The sequence below is a fragment of the Lampris incognitus genome, chromosome 21, assembly GCF_029633865.1.
Source record: "Lampris incognitus isolate fLamInc1 chromosome 21, fLamInc1.hap2, whole genome shotgun sequence".
NCBI lineage: Eukaryota > Metazoa > Chordata > Actinopteri > Lampriformes > Lampridae > Lampris > Lampris incognitus.
Window position 1 is genome coordinate 26790407 of NC_079231.1, and position 14314 is coordinate 26804720.

General features: G+C 46.2%; 1 protein-coding gene across 5 annotated transcripts; it reads left to right on the forward strand.

The window, feature by feature from the left end:
- The first annotated feature begins 3933 nt into the window (after positions 1-3933).
- On the forward strand, positions 3934-12194 carry LOC130131646 (uncharacterized). Of its 5 annotated transcripts, XM_056301413.1 has the most exons (10): positions 4562-4688; positions 6502-6968; positions 7909-8109; positions 8440-8584; positions 8943-9244; positions 9893-10112; positions 10222-10550; positions 10688-10891; positions 10990-11291; positions 11408-12194. In XM_056301413.1, the coding sequence occupies exons 2-10, from the start codon at positions 6892-6894 to the stop codon at positions 12022-12024; spliced, it is 2397 nt and encodes a 798-aa protein (XP_056157388.1). In that variant the 5' UTR covers positions 4562-4688; positions 6502-6891; the 3' UTR covers positions 12025-12194. The 5 variants fall into 5 exon arrangements, with proteins under 5 accessions (XP_056157392.1, XP_056157388.1, XP_056157391.1 ...); XM_056301416.1 differs by lacking the exon at positions 4562-4688 and having other exon boundaries at positions 6455-6968; positions 10222-10468; positions 10714-10891; XM_056301414.1 differs by lacking the exon at positions 4562-4688 and having other exon boundaries at positions 6457-6968; positions 9920-10112.
- The last annotated feature ends 2120 nt before the right edge of the window (positions 12195-14314 follow it).

Sequence of the window (14314 nt, forward strand, 5' to 3'; positions counted from 1 at the left end):
TCATCTCCCCAAACTACCGAATAAACGGAGGCTACATTTTTCCCTCCAGCAGAAGTTCGGTAGTCAGTACCATTCTTTATAACGGTTTAATAATCTACTTCATCTGCGCAGAAATATAGACATAAAGTATTAGGAAGGAAGGAGGGAAGGAGAGAGGGAGGGAGGGAGGGAGGAAGAGAGGGAGGGAGGGAAGGAGGGAGGGAGAGAGGGAGGGAGGGAGGGAGAGGGGGGAAGGAGGGAAGGAGGGAGAAAGGGAGGGAGGGAGGGAAGGATGGAAGGAGAGAGGGAAGGAGGGAAGGAGAGAGGGAGGGAGGGGGGAGGAAGGGAGGGAATAAGGGAGGGAGGGAGGGAGGGAGCCCAACCACACAGCACACAGACACAGGGCAGGCAGACAGACAGAGAGAAAGATATTTCTCCTTAATTTAGAAATATCACCAAATAAGCTGCATGTTCTAAATTAATGTGAACCCTTAAATCCTTTGACCCAGAGAGAGGGAGGGAGGGAAGGAGAGAGGGAGGGAGGGAGGGAGGGAGGGAGAGAGAGGAGGGGGGAGCGAGGGAGCAGGGGGGAAAGGGAGGAAAGAGGGAAGGAGAGAGGGAGGGAGGGAAGGAGGGAAGGAGAGAGGGAGGAAGGGAGGGAGAGAGGGGAGGGAAGGAGGGAGGGAGGGAGGGGAGGGGGGAATGGAGGGGGGATGGAGGGAGGAATGGAGGGGGGGAATGGAGGGGGGGATGGAGGGAGGAATGGAGGGAGGGAATGGAGGGGGGAATAGAGGGGGGGAATGGAGGGGGGAGGGAATGGAGGGGGGGAATGGAGGGGGGGATGGAGGGAGGAATGGAGGGAGGGAATGGAGGGGGGAATGGAGGGGGGGATGGAGGGGGAAGGGAATTGAGGGGGGGATGGAGGGAGGAATGGAGGGGGGGAATGGAGGGGGAAATGGAGGGAATGTGGGGTGAGGGAGAAAGATGAGCAGTAAACTTAATTCAGAAATATCACCAAATAAGTTGCATTTTCTAAATCAATGTGTACCCTTAGGGAGGGAAGGAGGGAGCGAGGGAGGGAGGAGAGGGAGAGAGGGAGGGAGGGAGGGAGGGAGCGAGGGAGGGAGCAGAGGGAGGGAGGGAGGGAGAGAGGGAGGGAGGGAGGGGGGAAGGAAGGAGGGAAGGAGAGAAGGAGGGAGGGAAGGAGGGAAGGAGAGAGGGAGGGAGGGAGGGAGGAAGGGAGAAAGGGGAGGGGGGAGGGAGGGAGGGAAGGAAGGAGGGAAGGAGAGAGGGAGGGAGGGAAGGAGGGAAGGAGAGAGGGAGGGAGGAAGGGAGAGAGGGGAGGGGGGAGGGAGGGAGGGAAGGAAGGAGGGAAGGAGAGAGGGAGGGAAGGAGGGATGGAGGGAGGGAGTGAAGGAGAGAGGGAGGGAGGGAGGGAAGGAAGGAAGGAGGGAAGGAGAGAGGGAGGGAGGGAGGGAGGGAAGGAAGGAAGGAGGGAAGGAGAGAGGGAGGGAGGGAGGGAGAGAGGGGAGGGAGGTGGGAGGGAGGGACGGAGGGAGGGAAGGAAGGAGGGAAGGAGAGAGGGAGGGAGGGAGGGAGGAAGAGAGGGAGGGAGGGAGGGAGGGAGCCCAACCACACAGCACACAGACACAGGGCAGGCAGACAGAGAGAGAAAGAGATATTTCTCCTTAATTTAGAGATATCACCAAATAAGCTGCATTTTCTAAATAAATGTGAACCCTTGAAACCTTTGACCTAGGCCTGTCGAGGTCAGAGCAGGTCAAGCCCAACCACACAGCACACAGACACAGGGCAGGCAGGCAGGCAGACAGACAGGAACAGAGCCAGCCTGTAGGTGTTAGGAGGGTGGGGGAGAGGGGTAGGTACTTACAAAGGATTAGCGATGAATGGGTCTTCCACAGACAATAGGTGTACTTGGAAAGATTAGAACATGAATTGGCCTGTTGACCGTTGGTGACCTTTGGGCTAGTTTGAATGGCTGAGGGAGTGGATGAATTGACCTATCAGCTCAGAAGCCTCTGAGGGGTTGGGTGGGGCTTTTCTCTCTGTAAAAGTTGAATTCACCACACCTTCCACATTCAGTCTTCATTAGGAGAGGAGAGAGAGGAGTTTGGCTAGAGGAACTACCAGGATTTCGTCCAGAGGAGACACAGAGCACATGAGAAGCTGAAAAGAGCCATTTTTCAATGCGACCAGTTTGATGGGAAAAGATGGCTTCTAAAACGTAAGTCATATCCTTCCCCCTCCCTCCCTCCTTTTCCCCCTGGTATTTCAAAATACGAAGTCAGACAGTGTTAATTCACTCATTTTAACCTTATTGAAAATTGAAAATAACATTAAGGCCTGAGCCTGACTTCATATTTTGGTTTTTTTAAATTTTCCCATTGACACTGCATTGAAATAAGCTTAGTGTGGGAGGATTTTTGTCATTTTGGCTGGTTCACACAGGAAATATCCTTTAAACTTCAAAGGGGAATTTCAGTTTTTAAAGGGCCAGCCCACCCGTGATAAAATCTGATTATCTAAATAGGTTTTATGATAGATATCCCTATAGCCAGGTTTTAAAATAAAGGAAATATCTTTTAATCCCTCTTCAAACCTATTTTAACCGGTATCAATTTTCTTTTTTTCCAATTAGCAATGAGAATCGTCACCACCTCCTGTGTCCTGTGTGTAAGAAAACACAGCACACAGACACAGGGCAGGCAGGCAGGCAGGCAGACAGACAGGAACAGAGCCAGCCTGTAGGTGTTAGGAGGGTGGGGGAGAGGGGTAGGTACTTACAAAGGATTAGCGATGAATGGGTCTTCCACAGACAATAGGTGTACTTGGAAAGATTAGAACATGAATTGGCCTGTTGACCGTTGGTGACCTTTGGGCTAGTTTGAATGGCTGAGGGAGTGGATGAATTGACCTATCAGCTCAGAAGCCTCTGAGGGGTTGGGTGGGGCTTTTCTCTCTGTAAAAGTTGAATTCACCACACCTTCCACATTCAGTCTTCATTAGGAGAGGAGAGAGAGGAGTTTGGCTAGAGGAACTACCAGGATTTCGTCCAGAGGAGACACAGAGCACATGAGAAGCTGAAAAGAGCCATTTTTCAATGCGACCAGTTTGATGGGAAAAGATGGCTTCTAAAACGTAAGTCATATCCTTCCCCCTCCCTCCCTCCTTTTCCCCCTGGTATTTCAAAATACGAAGTCAGACAGTGTTAATTCACTCATTTTAACCTTATTGAAAATTGAAAATAACATTAAGGCCTGAGCCTGACTTCATATTTTGGTTTTTTTAAATTTTCCCATTGACACTGCATTGAAATAAGCTTAGTGTGGGAGGATTTTTGTCATTTTGGCTGGTTCACACAGGAAATATCCTTTAAACTTCAAAGGGGAATTTCAGTTTTTAAAGGGCCAGCCCACCCGTGATAAAATCTGATTATCTAAATAGGTTTTATGATAGATATCCCTATAGCCAGGTTTTAAAATAAAGGAAATATCTTTTAATCCCTCTTCAAACCTATTTTAACCGGTATCAATTTTCTTTTTTTCCAATTAGCAATGAGAATCGTCACCACCTCCTGTGTCCTGTGTGTAAGAAAACACAGCACACAGACACAGGGCAGGCAGGCAGGCAGGCAGACAGACAGGAACAGAGCCAGCCTGTAGGTGTTAGGAGGGTGGGGGAGAGGGGTAGGTACTTACAAAGGATTAGCGATGAATGGGTCTTCCACAGACAATAGGTGTACTTGGAAAGATTAGAACATGAATTGGCCTGTTGACCTTTGGTGACCTTTGGGCTAGTTTGAATGGCTGAGGGAGTGGATGAATTGACCTATCAGCTCAGAAGCCTCTGAGGGGTTGGGTGGGGCTTTTCTCTCTGTAAAAGTTGAATTCACCACACCTTCCACATTCAGTCTTCATTAGGAGAGGAGAAAGAGGAGTTTGGCTAGAGGAACTACCAGGATTTCGTCCAGAGGAGACACAGAGCACATGAGAAGCTGAAAAGAGCCATTTTTCAATGCGACCAGTTTGATGGGAAAAGATGGCTTCTAAAACGTAAGTCATATCCTTCCCCCTCCCTCCCTCCTTTTCCCCCTGGTATTTCAAAATACGAAGTCAGACAGTGTTAATTCACTCATTTTAACCTTATTGAAAATTGAAAATAACATTAAGGCCTGAGCCTGACTTCATATTTTGGTTTTTTAAAATTTTCCCATTGACATTGCATTGAAATAAGCTTAGTGTGGGAGGATTTTTGTCATTTTGGCTGGTTCACACAGGAAATATCCTTTAAACTTCAAAGGGGAATTTCAGTTTTTAAAGGGCCAGCCCACCCGTGATAAAATCTGATTATCTAAATAGGTTTTATGATAGATATCCCTATAGCCAGGTTTTAAAATAAAGGAAATATCTTTTAATCCCTCTTCAAACCTATTTTAACCGGTATCAATTTTCTTTTTTTCCAATTAGCAATGAGAATCGTCACCACCTCCTGTGTCCTGTGTGTAAGAAAACACAGCCAACCCTCATCACACATTTAAAGCGTGTTTGTATGAAGAATGCGACGGCAGAGGAGATTTCTACAGCTGTTGACAACGAGAAGAAAAATACCCATTCCCTCCTTAAAGATGGCAGAACCTTTGCGTACGACCTCTTAAAGGGTATCATCGATTCAACACAGCCATTACAAAGGTCAGTCAATCCATTTCTTTTTCTTTGTGTGTATTTTTGTGTTTGTGTGTGCGTCCCCTGTGTGTGTGTCTATGGATGCACGTTTGTGTGTAACGGTGAGGTAAATAGGACCATAAATTACAACCCCATTTCCGAAATAGTTGGGACGCTGTGTAAAACTTGAATAAAACAGAATGTGATCATTTGCAAAATCCTTTTTGACCTATATTCAACTGAATACAGTTCAGAGACAGTTCTGTGCGTCTTCTAGATATGCAAACTCTGGAGAATTTAATTGGATTTGTCTTTTTGACTCACATTGATGTGGTTGAGGCTGCTCCTTGTATCCAGTCTGTACTGCAGTAGCCTCTCCAAGGTGCTGATGTCCAGGAAGGCGCTGACCTCCAGGTGCTGCAGACACACACAGACCTTAACCAGGTCCAGCAGCTCCTCACCCACCATCTCATAGTGGTGGATCAGGTCCAGGCTTAGACGCTGCACACAGCCAGCACATAGGATCATTGTACAGAAAGTGTACATGTGGCCTAACATGCAAAGTAGCTGCAGACTCAAACACAAGTTTGAGTCATCAGGTGTTCAGGAGGGCTTAGTAGCACTTGTTTCATGACTTGTCTCAAGACATCTACTCTTATCTCAAGTCAAGTTTCTCGTTTTGATATTTACTTTCCCATTTAGTGAAAATTCCTGATGTCGCGTCTTATAATCATGAAACAAGTACACTTCCTTGAAAACTAATATTGTCTGCCAGTGTGGCGAGAAAATTTTAGCAGCAATATCTTGAAATAACCGTTACGAGAATTAAAATCAAGTACATTTATAAGCTCTTTATCATAAAACAATAACAAATATCAAAATATTCTTGTCTTACTATATAAATACTAAATACCATAGTGTGTTTTAGTGTAGAAAGTGTTACTAAAGTGTTCCTAGGACACATTACTATAGAAATGCTGTACTACATGGCTATAGTGTTCACATATTATCGAGAAAACACTATAGCACTTTCTAGTTTCTATGGTTTTTCTATAGTCCATTTTAATATGTAGTACAGGCAAGACAGTTAAGTTTTTTCTTTTTCTGTCCCCCCCCCCCCCTTTTCTTCCCAATTGTACCCGTCCAATTACCCCACTCTTCCAAGCCATCCTGGTCGCTGCTCCACCCCCTCTGCTAATCCGAGGAGGGCTGCAGACTACCACATATCTCCTCCCATACATGTGGAGTCGCCAGCCACTTTTCACCTGACAGTGACGAGTTTCCCCAGGGGGACGTAGCGCGTGGGAGGATCATGCTATTCCCCCCAGTTCCCCCTCCCCCCTGAACAGGTGCTCCTGAACAGGCGCTAATGCAGCGACCAGGACACATACCCACACCCAGCTTCCCACCCGCAGACACTGCAATTGTGACTGTAGGGATACTCGACCAAGCCGGAGGTAAAACGAGGATTCGAACTGGCAAGCCCCGTGTTGGTAGGCAACATAAGAGACCCACTACCCAGACGCCCCCACAGTTAAGTTTTAAAAATATTGCCACTAAATAACCCGCTCACATCAGTAATAACTGATGCCCCCTCCGTGGACTCAGGTCGGCCTACTGACCCGCAGGCTGTGTCTGTACCGAGGCAGCATATCAGACAAAACAGGCTTGGTGCTCTGGATGCTGTAAAGGGGGTAGTGGGCTGTCATGCAGTACTCTGTGAGGGGTATCTCTGGCAGTAGTATCCTTGCCAGTTGGCTTGTGTTGAACACTTGCAGAACACTGATTTTTTTTTTTTATAAATTTATTTTTGATTTTTCCCTTTTTTCTCCCAATTTAGTGGCCAATCGATCCCTATTTTAATTCAAACACCCACCCTCGTACTGCATGCGTTCGCCAACTGCATCTGTCCGAGGGCCGGCAGTCTGGAAGGAGAGCGCCTCCCCACTTTGGTGACAAGGCGACTCCAGGCCGAAGCACTGTTTTTTCCGACACACACAGAGACGCATTGACGTGACGAACACAAGCCGACTCCGCCCCCTCCTCCCGAAGACAGCGTTGCCAATGATCGCTGCTTCGTCGAGTCCGGCCATAGTCGGATCTGACGAGACCGGGGCGCGAACCCCAGTCCCCAGTGGGCAACTGCATCGACACCAAGCCGATGCTTAGACCGCTACACCACCACGGACCGACAGAACACTGATTTTGACGTGCAGCTCTGGGCAGCTTGATGCAAAACCTGACAATGAACAACCACTCACCACCTCAACAAGACAGAAGATGGACACAGAGGGTAAACATCAGAAGGTATGGAAAGTGCATTTGTCAAAACAGCAACACTTCACAGATTTTTCTCAACGAATAATTAGCTTATACATCTGGACCATGCAGTCAGATTACATAATACTAACTAGTCTCTTTACCACGACTAGAGACACTCTCCATAATACGCTGTTCACAGACACATTTCTATTTAACAGGAAACAGGACTGAAATGTGATGATGATGATGTGGTAATGCTTGTCTTGGACAGCTATTCTACCGATTCCACAATCAATACGACCGCACACGTGTTCCCATATAGTGTGATGTAGTTAGTAATACATCAGACTGTCTGTGTGTGTATCAGCCCCATGTGGTGGCCTGCTGCCCAATGACTGCCCAATGACCCTGAGAGCAGGATAAGCGGTCCAGATAATGGATGGATGGATGGATGGATGGATGGAACTACACCCAGTACCACTGTACTTCAACAAACAGTGCTGTGCGACTGACTATACATGCAACTTGCCATGGCCAACATATATCACCACAGAAAGGAACATGAATATTAATATTGGTCAGACCTGAACAAGCAGTATGGTATTTATACAGGTTATTTTGTTGAATATCAACTCATAACGAACTCAACGAACTTATAAGCTACAGAAAAAAACTAATAATGTAACTAATACATTACAGGTAGCCCACAACAATTTCATAAACTTTTGAACCCATGCATCAGTAATGTAGAATCGATGATAGCTGCTTTTGTGGGTTATGATTACATTGGCAGTCTTAACAGTGAACAAAAAACCCTAAAGAAACTGATCATGTTGTCCCTGTTTCAGGCTGTTTTTTAGCAATTTAGCTCACCAGATTAATCCGAGCTAATTATTTTTTAACGCACTCATTTTATCAGATTAATCACATGAGTTAATGCATTAACTTTTACAGCCCTAATACTAACTGTAACTTATTTTTTCAGGCTTATCGAGGAGCTTCAGAAACGTCAAATGAATGTTGTGAACATTCCAGAAGAGGATTCTCCTATACTTCCTTGTGCAAGCCAAACCGTGGTGGATGCTGCGATCAGCCAAGAACAGACAGACAGTGATCAGACAACGGACAGTGATCAGACAAGCGATCAAGACCAGAGTTCAGACTCTAGCACCAAAGCAAATCCAAAGTAAGAACCTATTCATCTCTCTCTCTCTCTCTCTCTCTCTCTCTCTCTCTCTCTCTCTCTCTCTCTCTCTCAAGCCCACCCACCCACCCACGCACACACAGAGACACCCACCTACCCACACCCACCCCCCACACACAAACAGACACACACCTATTGCTGCCATACCTTGCATATATCTGCCCATTGAATGTATATTCATGCCGCTTGTTCTCTTTCCTTGCATATTCTACAAATCTGTATATTTACTACAAAGGTTATTTGTATATCTAAGGTCGAATAAGTGATGGAATGATAATGATTCTAACTGGTTGATTTTTTTCTGTCTTTTAGAGAAGCGACAGGCTGGAAAAACCCAACACGTGCTAACATGGCAAAGATGGGGTTGTACCAAAAGCATGATCTGGACCATCCCTTGCTGAAAGAATTCATGGACTACCTGAAAACTGAGCTCTCCTTTGAAAACTGCAAACAAGAGGTAATGTCATAATGTCATAACGTCCAGTAGTTTTTCGTCAGCCTGCTCACAAACCAAGCAACTTACACACAGCATTGATTTGTATGCAACTGAAAGAAGTTATATTGGGAAAGAGTGTTATGGAAAGACTACTGGACATATATAGACAAAAACTGAAAACTGAGTTTAATTAATGAAATAAATGAACTTTTAAACCATATTCTAAATGTTGTGGAATGGGTCTGTATATACTGTACATGTTGTTACAGAGATCCTTTTGGGGTAAGAATTCATTTGAAATTAACTTGTACCAAGGCTGGAGTGGGCCTTTAGTTTGACAGCACTTTTAATCCTGTTAATGTTCCTCTTTGATCTTCAGGTTGAAAACGTGGCAAGGATGCTCTACTTTTTTGATGCGAGCCAACCATCGTTGGAATTTGTTCGAGATAGGCTGAAGACGAACAACTATTTCCGCCTGCTAAAAGAAGCCGGACAGACACACCAAACAAGAAATAACTATGTCAAGGCTATGAAAAGATTTATTGATTATCACACAGTCAATACAAATCTTTATAAAACCGACCCAGAACTCCATCAACAAGCTAAGCTGTATGTGGAGTTTCTACAGAAAAAAATGAAAGAATTCGCCAAAGGAATTGGCATTGAAAGGGTTTCCATCAGGTGAGATTAATAGCTTCATTCTTATATCTTCATATAAATATCTTCCTCTTCATTTTTTTCTCTAAAGGTGTTGGTAGTAAACGGGTTGCAATAAGGTGAGATAACATATGCTTAAAGGATATTTGCTGTACTTTACAACCTGGGCCCTGTTCTCATCTCCTGACATCTAAATGAGTGGTGACATTTTAAGTTTTTAAAATTGCTCCTGTCGGGAGTTATGGACCAGCCAAAATGACGTTCTTCCCAAACTAAGCTTATTTCAATGCAATGTCAATGGGAACACTTTGAAATTTCAAAATACAAAGTCAGACGGTGTTGCGTCACTCATTTTAACCCCATTAAAATGTGAAAAAAAACATTTAGCCCTGCACCTGACTTCATATTTTGACATTTCAAAGTGTTCCCATTGACATTGCATTGAAACAAGCTTTTTGTGGAAAAAAACTTTGCAATATTGGCTGGTCCATAACTCCCGACTGGAGCAATTTTAAAAATTAAAATGGTCACCATTTATTTAGATGTCAGGAGATGAGAACACAGGGCCCAGGTTGTAAAATACAGGAAATATCCTTTAAAAACAAAAATGAACAAAAAATGTATGTATGCAAACAATTTCAATAATATCTTTTGTGTTTTGTTTTTTGTTAGGTCCGGATATATACGTGATGGGTTAAGAACACCGGAGGACTGCTGGCGTGTCTTAGAGGTCGCTAAACCCGACTTCCTCGTGACAGTTGGGAAAGTGATTGCTGCAAAAGGGTATACAGACGATCTCTCGCAGAGTGAATGCACAACTGTGCAAAGGTACCTAATCGCCCTGATCATACTGAAGCATCTGCAAAGGCCTGGGGTGGTTACAGGAATGACGGTGAGATGATTAATGATTATTAATGTAAAATAAACAAGAAATGTAATATTGTAAAATAAACTATATTTTCAGACACAACTAATGCAATCTCTCCTGGATCCATCCACAGGTCGGCGAATGGCATAAGCGGGTTAAGAAAGGCTCCGGTGGTACCGTGGTTCTCGTCAAGAAGCACAAGACGGCAGCCCAACAGCCAGCAGCCTTTGTCTTGGATCAAGAGCAAGAAGCCTGGTTTGAAGCCTACTACGAGTGTGTCAGAGAACACATGAAGCAAGGTTGCAGAGGAGATGGCCAGAAGGCACCTAAACGGCGAAAGATGGAACAGAGGGCAACTGATGGTGAGAAAGTGGTCGAAAATGCTGAGGAACCGTTCTTCCTGAATCTGGCTGGCTCGCGAATCAAGAATCCCTCCCTGCATCTCAGTCGGCTGCATACCAAGTAAGTTCTGTGTTAACTATTAAAAGCTAGATCCAAACAGACTTGGTTTTTTAAAAACATTTCTGAGGTGAGCCTTTTCCTCCCTTAATGTTTATAAAATGATCATAACATTGTTCCTTTTTTCTTGTCATTATTAGATACAAACTCCCAGATGTGAACAGCGATGAGGTTCGGAAAGTCTTCGAGACAGCAACAGTCTCTGAGTGTTTTGAAGCAGGGGACAAAAAACTCTTCAGCAACTACCTGAGTCATACTGTGGCAACTGCAGAGGGTCATTATCAGATGAAACAGATATCTGATTTGATCAAGGCCACAGAACTCATCAAGCGTCTTGGATCAAGGTAAGCACATCAGCATTGAATGACAACATGTTTCTTAGACAATGGACCCTGTCTGCATATCCGGATTGAAAATTGATGTAATATTCTCTTTTTTTCAGTGAAAGACCTTCTGACAGACCCTCCACGTCCAGCGAGGTACCCTCACCCTCTGAGGAACAGAGTGAAGACAGCAGTGGCTCAACAGCGACACTCAAACCATCGGCAAATAAAAAGATGACAGACCAGATTCTGTTTGATCGTTTCCAGACAGAATTCCCCGTGACAGTCGATGATCTTGCACCAACTCGAGAGAAACGCCTCAACTTCCTTTCTACTCTGAGTGTTGAAGAAGACAGAGAGAGCATGCTCTACAACCGTTGGGTGAAAAAGCAACGGAAACTCCGCCAAGACTACACCTTGGGTAAGGATATTATAAATTATCATAACCACATCATGATTACCAGACAATCTTTGACTGCATGTGATTGGGATGTAGGTATTAACTTGTGAACTTATTTTGTTATTTTTCATTTACAGAACACATGAGCCAACGCCATTGCCCCTCCAAGAAACGGATTGAGAGGTTTTTCCTGCAGCAGGGTTGGAAACATGCGCTGCCAAACATCGACCAGATCACCCAGTCGTGGAAACCAGCCGAAGATCCGCTGTCTTCTCCCAGAATCAGGCGTCTTGTCAGTAGCCAACGATGGAAGGGTTTGGAGATCAAGAGCATTCCTGATAAGGGAAGAGGGGTATTCACAAGGCGTGCATTCAAGATGGGCGAGGTAGTGTGCGACTACCATGGTGACCTTCTCACCGCAGCTCAAGGTCAGGCTGTTCATGAGAGCACCATTGGAGAGGAGACGGGCTACATGTACTTTTTTCTAAACGAAGACGGAGAGAAAATGTGCATTGATGCACATCAGAAGTGTCAATGTCACCCAGATATGGACGTAAAAGGCAGGCTTATTAACCACTCAAGAAAGCCAAACCTCAAGCCTCTTTCTAAGAGGCTTGACTTGGATGGGGATAAGAGAGATTATATCCTCTTTGTCGCAAAGCAGGACATCAGCGAAGGGGAAGAACTTACCTTTGATTATGGTGTAAATAAGTTCCAGTTTGGTGGTGAGGCCAGAGACCTTGACTGGCTCTGATCAAGCATGGCTTTTTTGCCAGAGTAAAGCCACTACATGAACAGGCAGGCAGGATCTAAATTGGAATGAATGATAAAGTTATGTTGCCTTTCACAGGGAACCGCTAACTTTATATTTCTCTCTGGGATAATGTAAGTGCTGTAGATCAGTGATGTAAATAAAGATGTGTAAAAAACAAGTTATGTGTGACTATGTTACTCTCTAGATACTTCTTTTGAATTCTGATATTACATTTGATATTGCCACTAAATTTTTCTCAAACTCCACACACACACACACACACACACACACACACACACACACACACACACACACTATTGCAGTTGACTGGATGAAAAACACATGACCACATGTGTTGCACCCATTTTTTGTCGTTGCAGAATCCTGAGAGGAAGTAGGTATTTTTTGGCTTGACAGTCGAAGAATCAATATAACATTGGCTTGAATTGTAAGCTGTTAAAAAACAATTTTTTTTCAATATGAACTGTCACCCTATGTGTTGCATGAGCAATATTAATGAATTTTCAAAATTGCCTCAAAAGAGAATCTTTTGGTGTATTTGGTGGCTTAAAAGAAAGAGGATTCAAATGATATAGGCCTCACCGCAAAGGGAAACCCACAGAAAAAATCTTTCCGATGACAACCGTCACCACATTTGGTGAAAATCTCAGAATTTATAAAAAAATGAAAAAACACACGTATATGGAAGCTTGAAGTCAAATACTGTGATGATTTATGTTTTAAAGTGTTTCAAATGGCGTTACGGAGGCTTGGGGACCGTACACCACATGTGTTAGAGGCCTTGCAACACCTGTGGTGAAAATGCAACACCTGTGGTGAAAATGCAACACATGTGTTGATGGCTCAAGCTCCCTGACTTCACTCAGCCCACATTCTCGTCATCTACGACCAAACATGGGGTTGAGCACCACATCGTCACCACTGGCCCGCCGGTGCACGCCCGAGCTCGGCGCATGCCCGAGCTCGGCGCCTCGACCCGACCAAGATCTCTGTGGCCAAGGCGGAGTTTGAGAACATGGAGCGCCTCGGCATGATCCGTCGCTTCAGCAGCCCGTGGGCTTCACCCCTCCACATAGTGCCTAAGCCTGGCGGTGGGTGGCGTCCATGTGGTGACTACCGTCGGCTCAATGACGCAACAACACCGGACCGCTACCCGGTCCCTCACATCCAAGATTTCTCCGCCCACCTGGCTGGGAAAGTGATCTTTTCCAAGGTGGACCTCGTCCGTGGATACCACCAGGTGCCCGTCCATCCCGCTGATGTGCCCAAAACGGCTGTGAGAACTCCGTTCGGACTGTTCGAGTTCCTGAGCATGCCGTTTGGGCTTAAGAACGCCGCGCAGTCCTTCCAACGCCTCATGGACTCAGTGTTGCGGGACCTGTTTTTCCTCTTTGTGTACCTGGATGACATCCTGGTCGCTAGCACCTCCGTGTCCGAGCACTTGTCCCACCTCAGAGCCCTTTTCGAGAGACTCGGCCTGCACGGGTTGATAGTTAACTCGGCCAAATGCCAGTTTGGTCTGAGCACCATCGACTTCCTGGGCCACCGGGTCACCAAGGACGGGGCGGCCCCCCTTCCATCTAAGGTGGAGGCCGTCGCAGACTTTCCACGCCCACACACGGCCCAGTCCCTCCGGGAGTTCATTGGCATGGTGTCCTTCTACCACCGGTTCATCCCCCGGGCTGCCGATCTCCTCCGCCCCCTATCTGAGGCTCTGAAGGGCACAGCCCCCAAACACGCTGTGGACTGGTCTGCAGAGAGGGACACGGCTTTTAAGGATGTGAAGGCCGCCCTGGCTGACGCGGCGATGCTGGCACACCCTGTGTCTGGAGCGCCCATCGCCATCACGACGGATGCTTCGGACTACGCTGTCGGCGCGGTTTACGAGCAGTGGGTGAGCGGTGCGTGGCAGCCGCGTGCCTTCTTCAGCCGGCAGTTGAACCTGAGGGAGCGCAAATACAGCACCTTTGATCGTGAGCTGCTTGGCCTTTTCCTCGCTGTTAGGCACTTTCGTTTCCCACTGGAGGGCCGTCAGTTGACGGCTATCGTCGATCACAAACCGCCGGTGTTCACGATGGCCAAGGTGGCAGAGCCGTGGTCAGCCCGCCAGCAGCGACAGTTGGCCTACATCTCAGAGTTTACCACCAACGTGAGGCATGTCGCTGGGAAGTCCAACCCGGTCACTGACTGTCTCTCCCGGGCCATCGCTGGTGCCGCCCATTTGGGACTCGACTACAGCCAGATGGCGGCTGACCAGGCCACCGACCCA